At 39.6% G+C, this 27,155-nt stretch overlaps 1 protein-coding gene across 3 annotated transcripts in view; it reads left to right on the top strand.

Moving 5' to 3' along the window:
- The window catches only part of mtf1 (metal-regulatory transcription factor 1), a 100,299-nt gene that overhangs the window by 52,711 nt on the left and 20,433 nt on the right, over positions 1-27,155 (top strand). For all 3 annotated transcript variants that reach the window (XM_063034050.1, XM_063034051.1, XM_063034052.1), the window contains exons 4-8: positions 13,897-14,028; positions 15,139-15,212; positions 17,535-17,668; positions 18,348-18,425; positions 21,278-21,380. In XM_063034050.1, the coding sequence (XP_062890120.1) occupies positions 13,897-14,028; positions 15,139-15,212; positions 17,535-17,668; positions 18,348-18,425; positions 21,278-21,380 (521 nt within the window). The remainder of the gene's footprint in view (positions 1-13,896; positions 14,029-15,138; positions 15,213-17,534; positions 17,669-18,347; positions 18,426-21,277; positions 21,381-27,155) is intronic.

The following is a 27,155-nucleotide window of genomic DNA, read 5'->3' on the forward strand; positions in this document are numbered from 1 at the left end:
ACTAGTCACTGCCTGCCATTCTGAAAAGGTCCCGTTTATTCCCACTCTTTGCTTCCTGTCTGCTAACCAATTCTCCACCCACACCAATACCTTACCCCCAATACCGTGTGCTTTAAGTTTGCACACTAATCTCCTGTGTGGGACCTTGTCAAAAGCCTTTTGAAAATCCAAATATACCACATCCACTGGTTCTCCGCTATCCACTCTACTAGTTACATCCTCAAAAAATTCTATGAGATTCGTCAGACATGATTTTCCTTTCACAAATCCATGCTGACTTTGTCCGATCATTTCACCGCTTTCCAAATGTGCTGTTATCACATCCTTGATAACTGACTCCAGCAGTTTCCCCACCACCGACGTTAGGCTAACCGGTCTATAATTCCCCGGTTTCTCTCTCCCTCCTTTTTTAAAAAGTGGGGTTACATTAGCCACCCTCCAATCCTCAGGAACTAGTCCAGAATCTAACGAGTTTTGAAAAATTATCACTAATGCATCCACTATTTCTTGGACTACTTCTTTAAGCACTCTAGGATGCAGACCATCTGGCCCTGGGGATTTATCTGCCTTCAATCCCTTCAATTTACCTAACACCACTTCCCTACTAACATGTATTTCGCTCAGTTCCTCCATCTCACTGGACCCTCTGTCCCTTACTATTTCTGGAAGATAAAGAGTCCTTAAAGTGAGATTTGTTCAAGAGGCTGATGGTTGAGGGATACCAACTGTTCCTGAACCTGATGGTGCAAGCCCTGAGGCTCTTGTACCTTCTACCTGATGGCAGCAATGAGAAAAGAGCATGCCCTGGGGGTGAGGATCTCTGCTGATCAATGCTACTTTCTGACGACAGTGTTTTATGTACTTTGTTAGAATTGTATAAAGATAAAATGCAGAAAGAAGAAAGAATGACTGTGGACTGGTTCCCTTATACTTTCTTAGAACATTCTCACATCCCAAACTATCACCATTTTGTCTTACAAACTTCCATTTTGCATTACATGTTTTAACATACACCAAAGTAGAATCAAATTTAACTCTTTCCTTACAGGCCATTCAATTTGTTCTTTAGTTAGCCAAGGCACTACGTGAACACCGCGCTTGCAGTGTGTTAAACATGTGTATTAAGCAGAATCTGTTTCCCTTTTGGTGATCATAACATAGTAGAGAATGAACAAGTAAAAATCCATGTCTGTATAATATTTAGATCCAGCAACAATTAACTTTTATTAAAACACTGGAAATATAATTTTACCTTCTCTTGCTAGATACAGTACCCATGCTATTGTGAACAAATAAATTGTCCTGAACATAAGGGGGATATAAAAATAAACTATCCCTTTTTATTCTTAGTCCCAAACTGTACATATCAAATCTCCTATCCTGCTGTTACCCCAACTTGGACTCTGGTTAAGATTCCCCCCAAAAATCCACACAACCTCTTGCTGCCTTCTTCTGAATAGCAATTCCATCTATACAATACTACTTGCTAATCGATGAATGCCCCTTCTGCTGTCATTACCCAGTCTAGTTTCCATTTGACTCCAAATGCAGCCATGTGGATAGGTCATGAGTGCTCTTTGAAATGGCTTAGCAAGCAATTTGTTCAATAGGTTTTCATGCTGTATCATTATGGCTCTATACTTCCTAAAATAAGGAGACCAAAACTCGGCTGTCCTCCAGACGTACTCTCTCCTAAACAGTCTGAAGAGCTGCAGTGAGACTTTCCTAGTTTTACATTTCATTGCCCTTGCTGTGAAGGCCATCATTTCATTTCTTTTTCTAATTGCCTGTTGTAACTGCATGCTGACTTTCTCATTTGGATAAGAGGATATTCAGATCCCTCTGCAGAGCAGCATTCTGCTATCTTTCTCTAATTAACATTCTGATTTACTTTTGTTCTAATCAAAATGGATTACCTTGCATTCCCTATCCCTTACTGCATTTACAGCTGTTCCATATTTTTGAAAGATATTTCTGAGGGAAGCAATTAGAGGTGAGGTGATGCTGAATGATTATTGAGATCAATTGTTTTGAAGTTCCCCTGACTTTAAGCAGTGATAATTTCATTACAATTGCGTTGGTGGATTCAGTTGGCAGAGAAAAATTACCAGAATAAGGACTATATTCATCTTCCATTTGATATTTTTACTCTTCTGTAGACAAAGGATGGTGGTGATGATTTATTGTGAGATTAGTTATGCTTGAACACATACATATACCCACACAATTTAATTTCTGAGATGACCATACAGGCAGTTCACTTTCAAAGACTTTGTGAACTGGAATAAGGAAGTCCTTTAGTTTGGATAATGAATCCTTCACTATCAGAATGTGTTAGAATGCTCCTTTGTTACTTTACTTGCATGGTAACAGAAATTTGGCAACTGATAGAGCATGGCTAATAGTACTTAAACTTTCTAGTATCTTCTAGGCATGTTTGTAAAGAAGCAGCTGCACATATACTTAATTATATCTTGTTTATCTCACCAAAAATATACCTTCAATTTTCACCAATCAGAATTAGGTTTAATATCATTGCCATATTTCATGAAATTTGTTGTTTTGCAGCAGCAGTACATAACAGTAAAAATCATATTATAATTATTTATACAAAAGAAAATTAAATATGTAGTGCAAAAAGAAAGAGGATTAAAAATAACGAAGTGGTATTATTTTCCATTCAGAAACCTGATGGCAGTGGGAAGAAGCTGTTCCTGAAACTTGAGTGTGTCTTCCGTCTCCTATACTTCCTCCTTCATGGTAGTATAGAAGAGGGCATATTGTGAATGATAAGGATCCTTAATGATGAATGCTGCCTTTTTGGAGCATCGCTTTTTGAGAGGGTCTTGTATGCTGGCGAGGCTCATGCCCACGATGAAACTCATTGAGTTTAAAACCTCCTGCAGCTTTTTTCGATCTTGTCTTGTGCAGTGGCCCCTCTGTACTAGATGGCAATGCAGCCAGTTAGAATACGCTCCACAATAGATCTGTAGAATTTTGTGTGTATTTTTGGTGACATACCAATTCTCTTCAAGCTGCTAATGAAATATAGTTGCTGTCATGCCACCTTTGAAATTGCATCAATACGTTGCACCCAGGATAGATCTTCAGACATGTTGACATCCAGGAACTTGAAGCCACTTACCCTTTCCACTGCTAATATCTCAATGAGGACTGGTGTGTGCTCCTGAAGTCCACAATTAATTCTTTTGAGTGTTAGGTGTTGCATCACCAGTCACCTAGATGATCCCTCTCACTCCTGTACGCCTCCTCGTCACCATCTGAAATTCTGCCAACTATAGTTGTGTCATTGGCAAATTTATAAATGGCATTTGTGCTGTGCCCAGCCACACAATTGTGAGTGGAGAGAGAGTAGAGCAGTGGGCTAAGCATACATTCTTGAGGTGCACCAGTGTTGATTGTCAGTGGGGAAGAGGTATTATGTCTGACTCTGTGAATTGTTTCTGTTAGGATTTTCTTCCTGCAAAATTGAACAAATCATGTTGATGTTACATGATCATTGATGGAGTTTCAGAAAACCTTTGAAAATAACAGAAATCAAACTTGATTGATGTATCTAGCCACATGTGAGGTTCTAAAACACTGGTTAGTTGCTAATGTTGTTCTGTTGTTCAAGAAGGCAAAATAGGGATAGGCCTGGAAACTATAGACTGGTAAATCACTTATCAGTGGTAGGAAAGCTATTGGAGATGATTCTTAGAGATGGAATTTATGAGCATTTGGAAAACTATGGTGTAATTATGGATAAGACAGCATGTCTTTGTGAGAGGCAAGTCATGAGTTTTCAGGAAATGAAACTGACCAATGAAGGTAGAGCTGTGCTTGTTGTCAAATAGTGTATTAAAATCTATTTAGACAAGGTTTCTCATGATAGGCCCATCCAGAAAATTAGATGCATGTAATCTATGTTGACTTGGCCATTGAATTGAGCCATTACCTTTGTGAGAGCTGGAGAGCAATAAGAATCCACCCACAGGAATTCTGGCACCTGTTAATGACTGGCAGCTCATGATTGGCCTAGAGAAACAACTAAAGTTTCCATGGCACATTGTCAAGACCACCTTGAGACCAAATATCCTCCTGATCTCAGGCAAAAATCTTGCTGGAGCTGACAGTGTCATGGGAGGAGCGTCTGGAGGAGGCCCATGAGAGTAAGCTTGTCAGATACGAGGAACTGGTCAGTGACTGTCAGAGGCAGGGATGGAAAGCAAAGTGTATGGCCTTTGAAGTGGGCTGCTGGGGCTTTACTGGGCAGTCTCTTCACAGAGCCCTCAGTGCATTGGACATCGCTGGTACGAGGAAGCAGAGAGCGATCAACAACATTACCAGGGCAGCTGAGAAAGCCTCAAGACGACTCCGGATGAAGGGAGCAAGTCCATGGGGATTTGCAGCACATGCTACCTGAACACAAGCCCTGGCTTGATCAACCACGGCTGGGTCTCCTGGATGAGGGTGCCTGATTTGAAAGACCCAAAACACCCGATGACCTCAGGTTACATCACTGGTGATGTGTTCAGAGCATCATATGATGTATTTTTCAAATGTAGCTGATCCCATTATCCTAAGAATCAAAAGCCCACTTTTACTTGCTATTTCTGCAGCAGCAATATTACCACAGGCAGGCAACTAACTGTTGACTAATACTGTAAAATAATCTGCATGTTAAAGCTAACTACAAATTTAAACTTAAATTCAAACTTAAATTCTAACTGCATAACAACAATATTAGAATGATATAACCCTTTCACCTATTTATATACTTATCACATTCCCAAGCTTCTTAGAAATTTTAAGCCACATTCTGTGACCATTTGATAAAATGGGTCCTTGTTTCATCAGTATTTGAGAACTACAGATATTTGTCAATGAATTTTACCAGAAATATGAGGACTTCATATATCTACCTCAATTACTTATGACATTTTGCCCACTTGTTAAATTTTAGTTTGCTGTCCTCTTTCTAAGTAATAATGTAGCGTGAGGTGATGCATGCTGGATGCACCAGCTTACTTGTTAATCTTTATTTGTTCATTTAATGACAACATGTGCCAAAATGATTTGGCAAGGACTTTTTGGTGTAGTTGACAGAAAAGTCTTGATCTATGCTCTTGTTCTCTTAGTGGTATGTCAATCTTCACTGTAAATTCTTTCTAGTTCAGTATCAATATTTTATTTAATCAGAAAACTAAATGCATTCTGAGGAACCATTGTAAAGCCAGAAATATAAGAAACATGATTTGAATTGAATCGACTTTATATCTTACATCCTTCACATACATGAGAAGTAAAAATCTTTATGTTACGTCTCCATCTAAATGTGCAATGTGCAATCATAGTAATTTATAGTAACTAATAATAAATGGAACAGTCAATGTAATATAGAGTACACTCAAATCAACATGAATTAATCAGTCCGATGGCCTGGTGGAAGAAGCTGTCCCAGAGCCTGTTGGTCCTGGCTTTTATGTTGCGGTACTGTTTCCCAGATGGATTCAATGAAATCTTAGGCAATGTCCTTTATAATTTCAAAATGTTTACTTAAACACTGAATTATGAATTCCAAGAACAGTTTTTGTAATACTTTTAACAAACAACAAATTGATAGTTGAAACTCCGACAAAATAAAGCTGTTCCTATTGATCGACAAAGAAACTCAAATGATTCTTTGGTACACGCCTTTCTGGGTTTTGCATAACAAGTCCCTATACCAGAGGTAGGAAGGATGGATATAGATGAATTTTATCATCACTTTCAAAGACACAATTGTGGTATGATTAAGATGTTATTACATGGATAAAGTCGCTGGCCAGAAACCATTTATCATTTGAAATTCATTGTTATATTTTGCATCAGAAGTCAGTCCTCTCCCTGACCTACAAATAGAAATATTTGTATCAAAAATATTGTGGTTTAACAGATGAACGTAATATCGAGTATTTGCTGAATTGATGCACAGGAGAAAGAATGACTTAAAAGTGTCACTCAATATACTTTTAAACAGAAATTTAAATTATTGGAGACATTCTAAATATTAGTGCACTATAATGGTGAGACTCAGAGAGGTTGTATTATGTAGAGGCTGCTGATATAAATGGAGATATTCAGATTTTTTGAATGACGTTGAACATTTCTACATGGGAAAATTCTTTGTTGCAACATCTACAATTTAGTACATATTTTGTATTTTAATCCACTTATCCAAATTTTGGACAAGTGACACTACAATTCATATAGTGTCAATACTTGTCTCTCCCTGCCTGATCCTTGCTGAGCAGTATTATTTTTTAATTTGAGATTTTTCTCGCTTTAGTTCAGTAAGATTTAAATTTCTGGATCCTGGCTTTTAAAACATTGATTACGTATTATTTGTGCTGGAAATTAATTTTAACAGTGTAAAGATGGATAGTGCACAAAAATCATGAGTAAAAAGTGTCAATAAATTTTAAAATGAAATGTTGCTCTCAAAAAGAAAGAAGATAGTTAGGGTGAGCTCCAAGTTTATACAGGTCGACCTTCACTAATCCGACTACCTGTAATCTGGTTCCTTTGATAATCCGCAATGATTTCAAGTTTTCCACGCAACTGTAATTTCAAATTTTCCGGGCCAATCTGCTGTGCATTGTTTTGGTTGCGCTAGATCTGTTCACGTGTTGGTGTGCTCTTGTAAGCACAGACAGGCGATTCCTGCTTGTTTTCCTGCATTTATTAATATAATTTACATGAGGTCCGCCTTCTCGCCCACCTGCTGGCAGTCGCGCACTGCCCTCCGGCGTCGCCCAGCTGGCGCTCCATTCTCTTCTGCCTACGACCTCAGATCAGACGTGGTGACCCGCTGAATTTAAGCATATTACTAAGTGGAGGAAAAGAAACTAACGAGGATTCCCTCAGTAACTGTGAGTGCAATGTAGTCTTTGGGGTAACTGCAAGTCTGTGTCTTTGCTATCGCTTAGCTCATGCTTGAGTGCTGGTAGTGGGTGCGCTTTATTTTTTGCCGGTGGGGGGGGGGATTGTTGCTCACTGCTGCTTATGTGCAGGAGGGGAGCCGGGGGGATCTTAAGGGTTCTAACATTTAACTGTCATTCATTCTTCGGGGCACTCCTTTGTTTTCGTAGATGGTTGCGAAGAAAAAGCATTTCAGGATGTATATTGTATACATATCTCTGACAGGAAGGATGTGGAAACCATTGAAAGGGTGCAGTGGAGATTTACAAGGATGTTGCCTGGATTGGGGAGCATGCCTTATGAAGACAGGTTGAGTGAACTCGGCCTTTTCTCCTTGGAGCGACAGAGGATGAGAGGTGACCTGATAGAGGTGTATATGATGAGAGGCATTAATCGTGTGGATAGTCAGAGGCTTTTTCCCAGAGCTGAATTGGCTGCCACAAGAGGGCACAGGTTTAAGGTGCTTGGGAGTAGGTACAGAGGAGATGTCAGCGGTAAGTTTTTTACGCAGGGAGTGGTGAGTGCGTGGAATGGGCTACCAGCAATGGTGGTAGAGGCGGATAGGATAGGGTCTTTTAAGAGACTTTTGGAGAGGTACATGGAGCTTAGAAAAATAGAGGGCTATGGGTAAATGTAGCAATTTCTAAGGTAGGGACATGTTCAGCACAACTTGTGGGCCGAAGGGCCTGTATTGTGCTGTAGGTTTTCTACGTTTCTGTGTTTTTCTACGATCCCCAGAAAGCCATCTCAAGGGTGAAGTGGAGATTCCAGAATCAACAGGGGATGTTCGACAGCTGTGGTAGGGTTTGAATGCCATATCCTCCTACAAAGTTAAATCTTCCGACAAGGGGGATGGCAAAGCTTTGCTTCTGAGTGGGCTTAATGCCTTAAATTCTTGCTTTGTCCACCAGAACAGAGAGGAACTATCGCTCACCCCCATGTCTTATGAAGATCCTTTGGTCTCAGTATCTAAAACATAGAAACATAGAAAAATAGAAAATAGGTGCAGGAGTAGGCCATTCGGCCCTTCGAGCCTGCACCGCCATTCAGTATGATCATGGCTGATCATCCAACTCAGAACCCTGAACCTGCCTTCTCTCTATACCCCCTGACCCCCGTAGCCACAAGGGCCATATCTAACTCCCTCTTAAATATAGCCAATGAACTGGCCTCAACTGTTTCCTGTGGCAGAGAATTCCACAGATTCACCACTCTCTGTGTGAAGAAGTTTTTCCTCATCTCGGTCCTAAAAGGCTTCCCCTTTATCCTCAAACTGTGACCCCTCGTTCTGGACTTCCCCAACATCGGGAACAATCTTCCTGCATCTAGCCTGTCCAATCCCTTTAGAATTTTATATGTTTCAATAAGATCCCCCCTCAATCTTCTAAATTCCAACAAGTATAAGCCTAGTTGATCCAGTCTTTCATCATATGAAAGTCCTGCCATCCCAGGAATCAATCTGGTGAATCTTCTTTGTACTCCCTCTATGGCAAGGATGTCTTTCCTCAGATTAGGGGACCAAAACTGCACACAATACTCCAGGTGTGGTCTCACCAAGGCCTTGTACAACTGCAGTAGAACCTCCCTGCGCCTGTACTCGAATCCTCTTGCTATGAATGCCAGCATACCATTCGCCTTTTTCACCACCTGCTGTACCTGCATGCCCACTTTCAATTACTGGTGTATAATGACACCCAGGTCTTGTTACACCTCCCCTTTTCCTAATCGGCCATCATTCAGATAATAATCTGTTTTCCTGTTTTTGCCACCAAAGTGGATAACCTCACATTTATCCACATTAAATTGCATCTGCCATGAATTTGCCCACTCACCTAACCTATCCAAGTCACCCTGCATCCTCTTAGCATCCTCCTCACAGCTAACACTGCCGCCCAGCTTCGTGTGATCCGCAATCTTGGAGATGCTGCATTTAATTCCCTCATCTAAGTCATTAATATATATTGTAAACAACTAGGGTCCCAGCACTGAGCCTTGCGGTACCCCACTAGTCACTGCCTGCCATTCTGAAAAGGTCCTGTTTATTCCCACTCTTTGCTTCTTGCCTGCCAACCAATTCTCTATCCACATCAATACCTTACCCCCAATACCGTGTGCTTTTAAGTTTGCTCACTAATCTCCTGTGTGGGACCTTGTCAAAAGCCTTTTGAAAATCCAAATATACCACATCCACTGGTTCTCCCCTATCCACTCTACTTAGTTACATCCTCAAAAAATTCTATGAGATTCGTCAGACATGATTTTCCTTTCACAAATCCATGCTGACTTTGTCCGATGATTTCACCGCTTTCCAAATGTGCTGTTATCACATCTTTGATAACTGACTGTAGCATTTTCCCCACCACCAATGTCAGACTAACCGGTCTATAATTCCCCGTTTTCTCTCTCCCTCCTTTTTTAAAAAGTGGGGTTACATTAGCCACCCTCCAATTCTGGAACTAGTCCAGAATCTAAAGAGTTTTGAAAAATTATCGCTAATGCATCCACTATTTCTTGGGCTACTTCCTTAAGCACTCTGGGATGCAGACCATCTGGCCCTGGGGATTTATCTGCCTTCAATCCCTTCAATTTACCTAACACCACTTCCCTACTAACATGTATTTCCCTCAGTTCCTCCATCTCAAGATGACTTGCAGGCTGCCTTCAGACGAGTGAATCCAAGGAAAGCATCTGGTCCAGTCAGAGTACCTGGTCGAGTACTGAAGACCTGTGCTCACCAGCTGGCTGGTGTGTCCATGGATATCTTCAGCCTCTTGCTTCAGCAGTGTGTGGTACCTGCCTACTTCAAGCAGGCTTCAATCATACCAGTGCCCAAGAAGAACTCCTCTGCACAACCACACCACAGTAACAGTTGCCTTATTAAATTAATGACTACAAAATAAATACCTGGTTGTTACTTGACAAAATTTGTCTTATCAAATGACAATTTAGCAGGAAATTATAATAGGGATGAGCCTGTGCTACTTGCGATGTGGAGACATTGAGTATTGAAGAGCCTGCCTCAATAGCTATTGCACAGTTGCACTTACATCCACAGTGAGGTCTTTTCAGAGGCTGGTGTTAAAGCACATCAGCTTCTGTCTTAATGGTGACTTGGATCTGCTTCAGTTTGCCTACTGGAGCAACAGGCCTATGCCGGATGCCATCTCATTGGCTCTGCACACAGCCCTGGAACATCTGGACAGCAAAGGTGCATACCCCAGGGTGCTCTTCATCGACTACATATGTCAGGGTGCTCTTTATCGACTACAGTTTCGAGGGGATGATTTAATATCATCCCCTCGAAACTAAGCAGTATACTCCAAAACATGGGTGTCAGTACCCCCTTGTGCAATTGAACCTCAGTCAGTTCAGATTGACAAAAGCATCTCCACAATAGCCATCAGCACTGGAGCACTGCGGGGATGTGTACTTAGCCTTCTGCTCTACTCACTTTGCACCTATGACTGTGTGTTTAAGTACAGCTCCAACACCATATACAAGTTTGCTGACGACACCACTGTTGTGGGCTCTATCAAAGGGGGTGATGAATCAGCATACAAGAGGGAGATTGAAAACTTGGCTGAGTGGTGTAATAACAACAACCTCTCAATGTCAATAAGACCAAGAAACTGATTGTAGACTTCAGAAGAGGGAAACCAGAGGTCCATGAGCCAGTAATCATCAGAGGAACAAACGTGAAGAGGGACAGTAACTTTAAGTTCCTGGGTGTCACTATCTCAGAGGACCTGTCCTGGACCCATCATATAAATATAATTTCAAAGAAAGCATGACAGTGCCTCAACTTCCACGGGAGTCTGTGGTTATTTGTCCTGTCATCAAAAACCTTGCCAAACTTCTATAGATGAGTGGTGGAAAGTGTGCTGACTGGCTGCATTACAGCCGGGTGTGGAGACATCAATGCCTTTGAGTGGAAAATCCTACAAAAGGTAGTGGATTCTGCCCAGTACATCACGGTAAACTCCTCTCAACCATTGAGCACGCCAACATGGAATGCTACCATAGAAAAGCAGCATCATCATCAAGCACCCTCACCATCCAGGCCAAGCTCCTGTTTTCACTGCTGCCTTCAGGTAGAAGGTACAAGTGCCTCAGGACTGGCACCACCAGGTTCAAGAACAGTTGCTATCCCTCAACCATTAGGCTCTTGAACAAAAGGGGATATGTATGCTCATTCTATTTATGGTGTTTTCACAACCAATGGCCTCAGTTTTAGGAATTTATCTTGTTATCTTGTAGTTGTTATTTATTGCTATTTATTTATATTTGCATTTGCACAGTTGTTCATTGATCCTGTTTACAGTTACTATTGTATAGATTTGCTAAGTATGCCTGCAGGGAAAAGAATCTCAGGGTTGTATGTGATGACATGTATTTACACTGATAATAAATTTTACTTTGAAATTTGAGAAGAACATAAGAGATCCAGTGATTATTTTGAAGCCTGATGGAATTTTCTCTGTTGTGCTGGTTGATATTTAGACTATCATTTGTATGACCTTGCAGAAAGCAAATCCACTGCTACATTCTTCTCCTTGTTACAGCAAAAGCTGATGCCATTTAACCACCCAGTCGGTGCTGGTTCCTGGTAGAGCAATCACCTTTTTCTTCTCTCAGACAGCTGGCATCAATCTTGGAACCGAGGCAAATCATCACAAATGCTCTCCCACAAACATCAGCAGGAAATATCCACATTACACGATTTGTACCAGCAGGCCAACCTCCAGAGCACCATATAACATCAAAAAATGTAAGCATTCTACAGGTTGCTCGGGATTGGAAAATGGACGTGGACTTAGAAAAAATGCTTGTGTTTCCCCCAGACACTGCAGCTACAACACTCCGGCCAGACATGGTCCTGTGGTCCACAACAGCCAAGCTGGCATATGTTGTGGAATTGACAGTACCATGGGAAGATGGTGTCGAAGAAGCTTATGAGAGGAAAAAGACTAAGTACTCTGAACTGGCAACTGAAGCTGCCCAGAATGGCTGGAAGACCAAGATTTTCCCTGTAGAAGTGGGACGCAGGGGATTCATTGCTACATCTACGACCAGTCTATTGAAGAAGATGGGGGTGAGGGGTCACTCCCTCCAACAAGCAATCAAGTCCTTGTCAAATGCAGCAGAAGAAAGCAGCAATTGGATTCGGATGAAAAGGAAAGACAACAACTGGGCTGCAAGATGAAGACAGGAGGGTATGGAACTGAGGGGGGTGTATCTGGGACACCAGGTAGCACCGTTGAGCCCTCTGGAGACGTCGTGGGCTTATCAACGAAACGTCAAAGAAGGAGGGTGCCTACCTGATGACCCCGATGACGTACCTACCCTCCCTCCTTATCACCACTGCAAACCCACTGCCAACATCGGGAGTGCCAACTTACCATAGGGATTGAAACATCAAGTCCTAGTAGCTCTACTGCAGCCCTAAAACTTATTAACTTAAAAGTGTAATTCACAGTTGTCAATTTCTATATTAAACAGTGGTAAGATTTCAGAATTGGAATCTTGGGGCTGGTCTATCAAAGGCACACTTACATATTAAGTCATCTGCTCCAAAGCTTTAGTACTGCACCCAAGGTGCTCTAAGCTAGAATGTGACATATTCAGATTCAGTGGAAGCCACAGTGAGAGGCTTACCAATGTGAGGCTGTGTTCCCCATACACTCAGGTCATTATTTGCAATGTGATCTACAAACTTCCCTGCCACCTCAGTCAATCTGAACTGTACCAACACATGTCAACATTGCACGGGAGCCTTGGAAGCCAGAAACTGCTGCAAGATGAGAGGGTGTAGAATGAACAAGGGTGCAACTTTGTAGCGTGTATTTTTTCAACTGTGTTGCAGAAAATTGGCTTTGTTAACCTTGGTAATAAAGAATTATAAATAAAGGAATCACTGCAAGGGTGACATTGCCACTGGAAGTTAATGATCGACTGCTTTTTTTATTATTCATTGTGCTAATTTAGTTAATTAATAGTTAAGTATAGCAAAATCCAAATGTTTATGTCATGCATTTGAATAAATAAGTTTTGAATGCAGCAGGATAAGTGAGAAAGAGGGGGATGGACCTTTTGCAGTTAACAAAAATTGTGATGCCACAAAGGCCATCATGTCATTCTCCTTTAAACGCAATACATTCCCACCCTAATAAGCATAAACATGTCACATAGTTTGAAAAGCATTACTGTGTATTAATAGAAACATTAAAACATTTAAATACATAAAAATTAATGGTATTAGCTAGCAAGCTCTTTTGGACTGAATATATTGCCCTTAGAAGCATTGATATAGCTTTGAAATTGTGAAATGGAACTCTTAAAGGCATCTCTGTTTGACAGTGCCTGGCAGGCAGTCATCTGAGATAAGTGGTTTCAGGCATCTGACCGCAATACCCTACAAAAGATTGTGAGGACTGCTGAGAGGATCGTCGGGATCTCTCTTCCGCTCATCTGAGATACATCTTAGGAGCGCTGTGTATACAAGGCTCATAGCATCTTTAGTGATCCCTCCCGTCTGTCCAATGATCTCTTTGAACCCCTACCATCAGGCAGGAAGTACCATACCATTAGGAGAAGGCCAGCTGGGATAGGAAACAGCTTTTTTCCCAGATGAACTCCCTGCCACCGCCCAGGTCTCATCAAGTATGAAGCGCCAGTAGCATAGGTGATTTACTTTTTTGACATGTGTTGTAAATTCTCCTTAATTATTTGTGGTAATATTGCGTTATGTATCATGTGTGAGTTATGTGTACTGTGTTGAGATTTGCTTTGTCAAAACTGTTTTAAGTGGAGTTCTCCAGGAGATTATTTATGACAGCTCTAAGATACAGCTCCAACTGTATAACCAGTGACATAATAATATGTTTGCTCAAGTAGCTAGGTACTAGTAGTAACTAATTTCTGTTTAATTTCCAGGCTGAAAGCCCATCAAAGACTTCACACAGGGAAAACGTTTAACTGTGAATCAGAAGGCTGCACTAAGTACTTTACTACACTCAGTGACCTGAGGAAGCATGTCCGAACGCATACAGGAGAGAAGCCATTTAGGTAAACGTTTTCTCTGGTTCCTCCATTGTTTTGCAAAGCTGATTATTTATATGTAGTTTGGGTTAGAAAGTGATGCTAGAGTAGAAAATGAGGAATCTTGTGTCTGCTGCCAACTTGATTTATCCATTTTTAAACCAGGAAAGCTATTCTAATGGAGTAACACGCTACTTTTTCAAATAAATACATTTCAAAGTAGAGAGTCTATTTGGAATTTGCAAATCTATCTCTTTAGAAGCTCTGGTTGTTCCTAATTCTATTGAATTCTCAAAAAGTTTGTCTTATACCATAAGTTTTCATTGTTAATCCCTGTTTTTTTATAATGCAGGTAATGGACTTGTCTTTCAGAAATACATTTGAATAGTTTTCAAATACATTCATAATAAGTATCTCTGTACAAAGGGCAAGTAAATACTATTGATCCAAGACAAATGTCAAATCGTCATGTGAAATGAAGCAAATTTAAAGGAAAACTGTGTGTAATATTCTTTTGCCTGAGAATTCATGCCTTCACAACTGTACTCCCACGTGCCATCACATAATTAGTACTGCCCATTGGCTGCTCACCTTGCAAACAAAATGGTAGCTATTTTTAGGGTATTATTTACTGATCTCACTTGGCCTGGATATTTTTGTGGTTCTGCTATCCTATTGTTCTGTCATCTGATGGATAATAATGAAATTGCTCCTTTGAATGCCTTGTTAATTGCATTAGAGTTATCACTTTTACAAAATTTGACCTGATCTGAGGAAGTCTGGGTGTAGATGGAAACTTTTGTGCCTTCTTGTCTCCTCTTAATTCATGTTCTCTGATTTTTTTTTTGTAAAAGGTTTAAACCTCCAATTTAACCACAAGAATTTAATGTTCAAACGATACTTCATATAAAGGAAATTTAATGCTTCTGCCCCCCCCCATCCCTGCATCCATAATCTTTCTAGTAATATCTATTTTGCTCCCTTTGCCACAGTCTGACAGCCAGCGTCAACATTCTATCATTATTCATCGCAGCACAGGATGTAGTGTCATTCCATCCACCATTCAGTGAGGTTGTTGAACTGTATCCTAACTCCATCCAGTTGTCTTGGCTCCATGTCCATATGTTGCATTTGTAGGTGTGATCATGATGGCTGTGGGAAGGCTTTTGCTGCCAGTCACCATCTCAGAACTCACGTCAGAACACACACAGGTAATCAGTCTTTTTCTTCTAACCCTCTCTTCTTCACTCCTTACGGTAAAGTTTACTGAATTATGTCCAGCCTACTTTTAGTCAGTAGAAATATTTAGTGCAAATATTTCCACAAACCCTTCCAATTTCTTCTGGGTTTAGTTTTGTATAAGTGAGTTTTACAATGGAAACTTTAACTAAATCAACAAATCACTAGAATGAATGGTACTGCAGGTCTTCTATCCTTAATACGTTAACTTTTTTTTATTAAAGCTTGGGGAGTGAACAGAAAGAACTACTCTGATACCAAATGCCAAATTTCACTCTGAATAATAGCACCTTAAGATGTTTAGATGAATGTGAAATTAAATTCTCCACCGCAGTATTCCCTGTAACATTGTCTGTTCATCATTACATTCCACAGCCACATTTCAGGCAGCAGGGGAAATTTTTAACATCTAATTTAATTGAAAATTCTGGCAGTATTAAGAAAGAATTCATTTGGGTAAATCCTTACACCATACTATATTGTTGAAAATAGCTTCTCATAATGAAACACGAAAGTAACCATTTCTGCATGCTTCACTCCAGGAATTGAGGCATATATCACCTTGTGCAAGAGATGTGATTTCTACCTCAATCTGGACACAGCACATAACACGGCAGCTCAGGGTAATGACCTCTTAGTAGCTACCACTATTGAGCACACTTAAGACAACATGACCATCCCGGTAAAGAGGCTATTACAATCTCAGACTTAAAATAAACCCCTTGTATGCTTTATACCTCAGAAGGTGCCAGGTAATTTCAGCTGTAGCAGGCAAGCCTGCCTCCCAAGCTTTAAGATAGGAGGCCTCCAACATTTTTGTTTTTCACCCTGCAGCGGCCACATCACTGCTGACCAGCCCCTTAATAGAGCACATGCACGTTGATAACTTCCTTTCCCACTACAGTAATTACACAGGATCTAATGCCTCCTAACCCTTAAATCCCCCCTGAACCCACTTCCCAGCCTAGAAAAACTGCTTAGCAGCATAGAGTCCCAGTGAAGTTTGCATCAGAGCAAAACACTATCTCTAGGAACAAGTACAAGCTTCATTCAAACATTCAGTACAAAAAATTAGGTAGGTTTTGTGGATTTTAAGATATTTTCCATATTTAGGAAGTTTTAGGAAATGAGAAGCATTACCTTGTAATGGCATACTCAAAACCGTTGTTCATAAAATGTATAACCACTTTATTTTTGGTTGCTCCACATTTTTGATAGATGCACACCCAATGCTGGTGGATCAAAATCTCTTAATAAAATAGGAGGCTATTTTAAGGATCCTTTGCTGTGTTCTGTTCACTTAGCATTAATTATGTGGATGGGATGCAAAACTAAAAATTAAAGGTGAATAATGCTGTCTATTTGTGCTAAATTAAGACACGCGGTACTGTTTATTTCAGTACACCCTACTTAAAAATTGTTTATTATCTGAATGAAATATGATTGTACCCATTTTCAAATGACACCACCAGTCTCGTCTGACTGTACATTATCCACATTCAAGTGATGCAACTTCAGTATCATGTGCATGGGGGATTTTGAGCACTCGTAGAGAAGCAATATTTACACAATTGTTTAAACAATGTTTCCATGAACAATGCCCAGTCAGTACGGGGAAACTGACATGATTTGATATTTTTATTTAATTTCTTTTCTCAGGGACTCCATCCAACCACCATTCATTCGAACCCCATACCATCCAGGCCCCGCTTAGGGGTCCCAAGCCGCATGTTCCCTGGGCCTGCTGTTGTTGTTGAGCCTTAAGCGTGACTGTATTTTGTTATGGCTTGGCCTTTAAATATGCCAGTAAAGATGCAGAAACTTTAGGCTATGGTATTTGTATTCAAAGTATTTAAACAATATTGTCTTGCCAAATGCTCCACAACCTTTTTAAACAAAAAATTCACACATGATGATTTTACATTGTAAAGTTGCCAGCACCCCTGCTTTGTTCTGTTGTATTGCTGTTGGCAATTATTCTGACTGCAAGTTATTTATAACAGCGATCATCACAGAATGCAAGCAGACCCCAGGGCATATTGTCTGCAGTTTTCTACTTGAGTTATCTTTCCTGGGAAGTCTATTGAAGAACGTAGAAACATGAAAAAGGGAATTATTCAGAGTTGCGTGTAGTGCAGAGCTAATGACTGTCAGTTTAAATGTATTCATTTATGTAAGTGCTATTGCAAATGTTTTAGTGTGACAATTTTTGTTTTGCTCTATTTGACAGAATTTGAGTGAAACTGTAGACGTGATTACAACTTAAAAACTAGATTGCTATTGTGTTGTGATAGGTGAGCGACCCTTCTTATGCCCTAGTGATGGCTGTGAAAAGACTTTCAGCACACAGTATAGTCTCAAGAGCCACATGAAGGCCCATGATAAAGATAACTCATTTAATGCATCGAACCAGAATTCTGTGAATGAGGTTAGTAACTGTATACCATTGTTCTTTTGGAATCCTCTGCTAAAAGTGTACTTAGCCACTGACCAGTGTTTCATACTGCATACATTGCACTTGATCGACGTTTGCAAAGTGAGGAGAAGTTGAGTGGTAGAGGTAACAGTGTTTGAAATAACACACTAACACTTAAGGAATCATCATACTGCTGTGTGTAAGAATGGAAATAGTTTAGAATGAAGAGCTGTCTTCTGAGATGTATTTTCAGAAATAACGGTGATATTGAGCTTTGCAAATATTTGGCATTGCAAAATGTATTTTAATAGTACATTTTAAACATTTAAAGTCATTGCAACATTGAATTAAATTATTGTGAAGAAGTTGGAATTAGTTTTTTATTTACCACTTGAGCTTATGAGAGAGAGAGATGCCATCTTATTTTAATATTGGAATTAGTGCAGTGCAATTCCTCTATTGAACTGTGTAGGCGTTCAGGGTTTAATATTCTTTATGACTCTTCACATTCCTTTGTCAAGTCTACAAATATTACAATGAAAATATATCTGCTTCTGTTAAAAGAATCATAGGACATTAAGTATTGGTTTCTTATCATTGGATTCTCTCCATTCTATTAAAAACAGCTTTGAGTTATATTTGAATGTTGTATGTAGATTTCTAAGTGTTATGTTTTCACTTGTGTCTATAGGAAACAAACCATTCACTTTGTTTGAGTGATCTGAGCTTGATATCCACGGATTCAGAACTCAGAGAAAATTCACAGTTGGTAAGATTCTACATGTTGATGATTAAGCAGTATTCAGATCCTGTGATGCAATTATGTCTAATCTAAGGCTTTTTAAAAAGCATGTTTGCAGCTCCCAGTAGGACATCATTTAACTATTTGAAGGTTGGCTAAATTGAAAAAATAACAATCCAATTCTTTCACCATACTCTGAATGTATAATTCACCTTTTCTTCATTTGTATTCTTTCAATCATTTCAAAAGACAGAAGAGGTACCTGATTAATGCAAAATGACAAATACAGCACTTTTTAAAAGGGGCTGTAAGAATATAAAAATGCAAAACACGATGAAATCTGCAGATGCTTGAAATTCAAATAACGCACAAAAAATGCTGGTGAACACAGCAGGCCAGGCAGCATCTATAGGAAGAGGTACAGTCGACGTTTCAGGCTGAGACGTCGACTGTACCTCTTCCTATAGATGCTGCCTGGCCTGCTGTGTTCACCAGCATTTTTTGTGTGTTGCTGTAAGAATATGTCTGGAATCTACAGGCCATTTTAATAATAAGGGAAAAAACTAAAAAAACAATACTTTACATAGATTTTTAAATTTGTTTGATAAAGGAGAGCCAACATGGATTTGTAAAATAAAAGTATGTTTGATTAAACTGCTGGAATGTTTTGATGGTGATAGTGGAATCTCCTCCCTCCTTGGGCACTTCCTCTGGGTACAGGATAGCTTGCTTCCTCACCAGTTTCTGGGTTCATAGGTGGCTGATGAAGCCATTGTGGGAACACCAGACTCCTTTACAGATGGGACATGATGTGCCTGATGATGTGGATGGGTGGTTAGTTTCTGAGGTAGTGTGCGCCTTCCACCATTTACACTAGACTTTAGTGCACTGCCAGTCTAGAATGAATCTACGCTGATTGGCCTAATCTCAAATAATAATGAGGCAGCCTACAAAGAAGAAGTCATCACCCTGAGACAGCGGTGTCAAGAAAACAACCTCTCCCTCAATGTCGCAAAAACAAAGGAGCTGGTAATGGACTACAGGAGGAATGGAGACAGGCTAACCCCTATTGACATTAATGGATCTGGGGTTGAGAGGGTGAACAGCTTTAAGTTACTCGGCATACACATCACTGAGGATCTCACGTAGTTTCCACATACTGTCAGTGTGTTGAAAAAAGCACAACAGCCCTTCTTTCTCCTCAGATGGTTGAAAAAGTTTGATATGGACCCCCAATTCCTGAGAACTTTCTACAGGGGCACAATTGAGAGCATCCTGACTGGCTGCATCACTGCCTGGTATGGGAGCTGTACCTCCCTCAATTGCAGGACTCTGCAGAGAGTGTTGTGAACAGCCCAGCGCATCTGTAGATGTGAACTTCCCACTATTCAGGACATTTACAGAGACAGGTGTGTAAAAGGGCCCGAAGAATCGTTGGGGACCCGAGTCACCCCTACCACAAACTGTTCCAGCTGCTACCATCCAGGAAGTGGTACTGCAGCAGAAAAGCCAGGACCAACAGGCTCAGGGACAGCTGCTTCCATCAGGCCATCAAACTGATTAATTCACGCTGACACAATTGTATTATTGTGCTATATTGACTATCCTGCTGTACATAATATTATAAATTACTATAAGTTGCACATGGCACATTTAGACGGAGACATGATGTAAAGATTTTTACTCCTCACGTATATGAAGGATGTAAGTTATAAAGTCAATTCAGTTCAATTCATCAGTGAAGTATGCCCCAGTCAGCGAGGATGTTTTTTCCACAGAAACCTTGATTACAATTTTAATATTTCTGAATGATAATCTCAGTGTGGTTTTGTGAAAGACAAAGGTACAAGAAACGTGATATTGATGTTAAGGATACTATCAGAACGAGCTATTCAAGTGCAGAAAGATGTGTTTGTTTTATCGACTACACAAAAGCATTTGATAAAGTGAAGCACAATAAGTTATTTGAAATATTACAGGAAACTCTAGATCTAGATTCGAAAGACCTCCGCCTAATCAAAAATCTGTACTGGGAACAAACTGCCGCTGTAAGAATAGATGGAGAAGTGAGTCAGTTTACAAAAATCAAGAGAGGCGTTAGACAAGGGTGTATTTTCCACCCTGATTTGTTTAACGTATACAGTGAAACAATATTACAAAAAAATAAAGAGACGTCTTGGGAATCAAAGTTGGCGGTGAAAACATCAATAATTTCAGATATGCAGATAACACTGTTAATTGCAAGTACGGAGGAAGAACTACAAAACTTAATTGATATAGTTGTTGAAGAAAGTGCAAAAATTATTGATGTTTTCACTGCCAACTTTGATTCCCAAGATGTCTGTTATTTTTTGTAATATTGTTTCACTGTACACATGAGTTTCAACATAGTGGTGGGAAAGGTTAGTATTTGGGCAATGACAGTCTTGTTTGACACTTTTAAGATTGGTTCTGTTCTGTTGCAAACCCATTGATTAATTTCATAGCTTGTGCATGCCTATATAAGACAAATCAGAAGGTTAATAAATTAGTATAAAAGGAGTTGGCAATAACAGATCATTTGTCAGAATGGAAGGTGGCATATAGTGGTTGAAAAGTATGGCAGGAGGAGAACTGGTACTGTAAAACTGATTTTAAAAATGGATAAAACCGAAATGCCCAGCAGGACAGACAGTATTACAGAGAGAAATTTTTGGGTTGATATGCATGTTTGGAGCATTATGTTATTGGTGCAACATAACTCTTAAGTTGTTGGAGAACTTTTTAAAGTCAAAAGTTGAATTACTTTTGTATGATTCCCTCATTCTTCTTTCTCCCCAACTGTTTTCCAACCATACCAAACGTCACACATGTTAATACCTAGTTTTGTTTCTGTTTAGACCCAAGGACGTGACCTGAGCACTATCTCAGCAGAAAGCATCTTTGAATCCATGTTTCACAATACTGATAGCTGCAACAGCCCCAATGGCTCGCAGCAGACTGGTAAGAACGAGTAAATCTGTGTCTGCTTTGTCATAGTTTATTTAAGTTTAATTACATCTTGTCTATTCTAGTCAATGTTTTCAACGTCTGTAGATTTTGTATTTAATGATTTACTACTTCAAAAACAATTCTTTGTAGCTAACTAATTACAAGAACTGTTTTAACATTCATGCTAGGGCAATTTTTAGACATGATTTTCAGGAATAAGACCATAAGATAAAGGAGTGGAATTAAGCCATTAGGCCCATTGATTCTGTACCGCCGTTTCATCATGACTGATCCATTTTTCCTCTCAGCCCCTATTTCCTGCCTTCTCCTCTTACCCCTTCATGCCCTGACCAATCAAGAATTTATCAAACTCTGTCTTAAATATACATAAAAACTTAGCGTACACAGCCACCAGTAGCAACAAATTCCACAGATTCACCACTCTCTGGCTAAAGAAATTCCTCCTCATCTCTGTTCTAAAGAGACTCCCCTCTATTCTGAGGTTGTGCCCTCTGGTCTTAAATTCTCCCAGCAGAGGAAACATTATCTCCACATCCACTCTATCGAGGCCTTTCAACATTCAAGGAGTTTTCATGAGGTCACCCTTCATTCTTCTGAATTCTAGTGAATACAGGCACAGAGTCATCAAACGCTCTTCATATGACAAGCCATTCAATCCTGGAATCATTTTTGTGAACCTCCTTTGAACCCCCTCCTGTGTCAGCACACCCTTTCTAAAATAAAGGACTGAAATTTGCTCACAATACTCCAAGTGCTTTATAAAGCCTCAACATTACATCTTTGCTCTTATATTCCAGTCCTCTTAAAATGAATGCTAACATTGCATTTGCCTTCTTCACCACTGACTCAGCCTGAAAATAATTACTCTTTGGGGAATCCTACACAAGGACTCTCAAGTCCCTTTGCGCCTTAGATTTTTAAATTTTCTCTCCATTTAGAAAATATTCTACCCTTTTAATTATTCTACTTAAGTGCATAGCTGTACACTTGTCAACAATATTCCATTTGCCACTTTGCCCATTCTCCTAATGTCTAAGTCCTTTCTTAGCCTTTCTACTTTCTCAAATCTATCTGCCCCTCCATCTATCTTTTTATCATCCACAAACTTGGCAACAAAGCCATCAATTCCGTTATCCAGGTCATTGGCATATAATGTAAAAAGAAGTGATCCCAACAACATCCCTGTGCATCAGCACTAGTCACCAGCAACTAACCAGAAAAGGCTCCCTTTATTCCCACTCCTTGCCTCCTGCCAATGAGCTACTGCTTTATCCATGCTCGTATTTTCCTATAATACCATGAGCTTTTACCTTGTTAGGCAGCCTCATGTTGGGCACCTTGTCAAAGGCCTTCTGAAAATCCATGTACACAACACCCACTGATTTTCCCTTGTCTATCCTGCTTGTTATTTCTTCAAAGTATTTCAACAGATTTGTCAGTTAAGATTTTCCCTTGAGGAAACCATGCTGACTATGGCCTTTTTTAATCACGTGCCTCCAAGTACCCCAAAACCACATCGCATCCTTCACAATCGATTCCAACATCTTCCAAACCACTGAGGTCAGACTAACTGGCTTATAATTTCTTTTCTTCTGCCACTCTCCCTTCTTGAAGAGTGGAGTGACATTTGCAATTTTCCAGTCTTCTAAACCATTCCAAAATCTAGTGATTCTTGAAAGATAATGTCTAACACCTCCACAATCTCTTCAGCCACCTCTTTCAGAACCCTGGGTTATACACCATCTGGTTAAGGTGACTTCAGACCTTTCAGTTTTCCAAGAACTTTTTGCCTAGCAATGGCAACTTCACACACTTCTGAACCCTGACACTCTGGAACTTCCACTATATTGCCAGTGTCCTCCACAGTGAAGACTGATGCAAACTACTTATTCAGTTCATCTGCCATTTTCTTGTCTCCCAATACTACCTCTCCAGCATCGTCTTCCAGCTGTCCGATACCCACTCTTGCCTCCCTTTTACACTTTTGTATCTGAAGAAAGTTTTGACATCCTCTTTAATATTATTGGCTATCTTACTTTAGTATTCTATCTTTACCTTAATGACTTTTTTTAGTTGCCTTCTGTTGTGTTTTTTTAAAAGCTTCCCAATCCTCTAATTTCCCAATAATTTTTATACTTTATACTTTATTGTCGCCAAACAATTAATACTAGTACGTATAATCATCACAGTGATATTTGATTCTGCGCTTTGCGTTCCCTGGAGTACAAATCGATAGTAAATATTAAAATTTTAAATTATAAATCATAAATACAAAATAGAAAAGGGAAGGTAAGGTAGTGCAAAAAAAAACGGAGAGGCAGGTCCGGATATTTGGTGGGTACGGCCTAGATCCGGGTCAGGATCCGTTCAGCAGTCTTATCACAGTGGGAAAGAAGCTGTTCCCAAATCTGGCTGTACGAGTCTTCAAGCTCCTGAGCCTTCTCCTGGAGGGAAGAGGGACGAAAAGTGTGTTGGCTGGGTGGGTCGTGTCCTTGATTATCCTGGTAGCACTGCTCCGACAGCGTGCGGTGTAAAGTGAGCCCAAGGATGGAAGATTGGTTTATAATTTTTGCTCTATTATATGCCTTCCCTTTGACTTTAATGTTGCCTTTGATTTCGCTTGTTAGCCATGGTTGTGTCCCCTTGCCTTTAGAGTACTTCTTCCTCTTTGGGATATATATATCCTATGCCTTCTGAATTGTTTCCAGAAATTCCAGCCATTGCTGCTCTGCCGTCATCCCTGCCAGTGTTCTTTTCCAATCAATTCTGGCCAACTGCTCTCTCATGTCTCTCTAATTCCCACTGCTCCACTCTAATACTGATACATCTGATTTAGCTTCTCCTTTTCAAATTTCAAGGTGAATTTGTTCATATTTTTATCACTTCTCCCTAAGGGTAAGCTCTCCAATCAAATCCACTTCATTGTAGTACACCCAATCCAGAATAACTGATCCCCTTAGTGGGCTCAACCACAAGCTGCTCTAAAAAGCCATCACGCAGGAATTCTAGAAATTCCCCCTCTTGGGATCCAGCATTGACCTTAGTTTTCCAAGCTACCTGCATATTGAAATCCCCCATGACTATTGTGCCATTGTTCTTTCAATACTCCTGTTGTAATTTGTAGACCACATCCTTACTACTGTTTGCTGGTCTGTACACAACTCCCATCAGGTTCTTTTTACCCTTAGCTGTACTCACAATGATTCAACGCCTTCCAACCCTATGTCATCTCTTTCTAATGATTTAATTTAATTTTTTACCAACAGAGCCACGCCACAACCTCTGCCTTCCTACCTATCCTTTTGATCCAATGTGTATCCATGGATTTTAAGCTCCCAGCTATAATTCTTTCAGCCGCGATTCAATGATGCCTACAGCATCATACACGCCAATCTGTAGCTGTGCTACAAGTTCATCGCCCTCTTCTGTATACTGTGTGCATTCAAATATAACACCTTCAGTCCTGTATTCACCCTTTTTGATTTTGTCCGCCTTTTACATTGCGACTCATCCTATTGACTGCAATGTTGCCCTATCATCAGCCTCTGTTTACTAGGAGTCTCACTACGTATTGCTTCTGTTTCTAAACCATCTACCTCATCCTCTGGACTAACTCTGGTTCCTGTCCCCCTGCCAAATTAGTTTAAGGATAAGAATAATTTTAAGGATTTATATTTACCTGCTTATAAATGTAAACTTTTAATGTTAAAATATATGGATTAATAATTTTGGATGGGTTAAGTTTACATAAGCTTGCTTATTTCCATATTTTACTAAACAGTCTTGTATATTTTAGACAGAGTTAATTAAGCAGAAATAAATAGTCGAAGAGTAAAATGCCTCAAGTTCCATTCTTCTTTCATAAAAATCTTGTCTATTTACTGTCTTGACATTATAAGCAATTATTAAATGCAAGAGAACAGTTAACTTTCATTGGATGTTCTTTAATGGCTCCCAACTAGATAGAGATTTGGCTGGCATGCATTAGAGGAGGAGAGTTTAATTGCTCCAGTTAATTTCTTGAAAAGTGAAAAGGAAGGTCAAATTGATTTTTTTTTAGAAAAAAATTGCTTCACAAAGGCATAACCTTAGACTTGTCCTTGTCTTCCTGTAGCTGTTGTTGTCTAAAATTTAAGGATGCAATTTAAAGATTTGAAATGTGAACGTTATATTTTGGAATTTTTTTGCCATTATTCTCTCAATTTCATAAAAAATGAACAGAAGATAAATGATTAGAGTAAATTTCCACTAAATTATTTTGTTCTATAGGACAGTAAAATTTTTTAATTTTTTAAAATCTTTTTTTAATTTAAGACTCAAAGTCAAAGTACATTTATTGTCAAAGTAGGTCTGCAGTATACACCCTTGAGGTTCGTCTTCCCGCAGACGGACACCATGGAACCTATTCAAAGAAAACATCAAACACCTAACCTACAAAAAAAAAGAACAAATCACTCAAATGGCAAAAAATGAGCGAATAATACACAGAATATTAAATATCAAACCGTAGAGTCTTTGAAACTTTCTAGGAATGTTCAGTTTGGTTTGATTTAGTGCTTTGTCGTTTGTTGACTGTAGGCCACGCAGCCAGTCTGCCCCAATCCAAATTGTACAAAATAGCAATAAAATAAAAGGAGTAACCAGAAATCAGTAACACATATAACATAAACTGCAGCGTCCTCGAAAAATGAGTACAGTCCACAAATCCCGCTGATAAAACCTTGCCCAAGACCTGCACCTCCTCCAGCAGCGGCAAGGGAGAAGGAGCCCAGGCAAACGCAGAAGATGGCACCACACACCCGCTTTCATCCTCGATGATTTCAACCTTGCTCAACGCTTTAATCAGTGAGTTGGTTGGGAATTGGAGCCGATCATGGGTCTGCACTCCACCGATAGTCCAGACACTCCAGTCTCAACCACGACAAATTCCCTTGCCAACAGCAAAGCCACAGATCGCTCAGTCAACCCAAAAACACATTATCAAAATATAAATTGCAGGCTCCAATTGTACACATTAGTAGTCAAAGTATATTTTAAAAATGGAGAAGAAAAAGTAGTTTCGTGAATTATCTACAGGGTGTTGCCTTTTGTTGCGTTGGTCACTGGCACCATCTCCCGTGACCCAAATTATTTAGGAAATAAGCTGTTCCAGCAAAAGTCACATTTTGCATTTCTGACTGGTCTGTGAATTTTAAGCTTTAATGTCCTATCGTGCATTTATGGGTGGTCATTTAATCACAATGATGCAGTTCACTGTGGTTGATGTTTAATTGCTTGTGTTAATTATATAGGCGCATGCTTAAAAAAACAATCAGTACATAGACACTCCTGTTAAATAGAGAAGTCTATCAGAGAGGAGTGAACCCTGGTTTAGTGCTCTAAGGGCTCCCTATAGCCAAATGTTTGAAACAATTATTCTAATAATTGTTATGCTAAAATTCCCACCATGCTAATCATCCGATTTGCAAAAATAATAATTATCCTGTTGAATGTATATAAAATTCTGCAAAACACAAAGTAATTACATTTAAATATTATTTTAATTTTTATTTAAATGGTAATAAAGAATTGAAAATGTATCAAACTCTCCTTTACAGATATTAAGCATTTAAGCTGCATTATTTGCAGCTTTGTATTATCGTATATTTTGTGTACTGTGATTAGGACACCCAGTCTACCCTTTTTGGCTAGAATTTTGCTGGAATGAACCCCACTGTTCATTCAGACAAGCAGTGATAGCTGGAGTAACTATTAATTGCACTAGCC

The sequence above is a fragment of the Mobula hypostoma genome, chromosome 26, assembly GCF_963921235.1.
Source record: "Mobula hypostoma chromosome 26, sMobHyp1.1, whole genome shotgun sequence".
NCBI lineage: Eukaryota > Metazoa > Chordata > Chondrichthyes > Myliobatiformes > Myliobatidae > Mobula > Mobula hypostoma.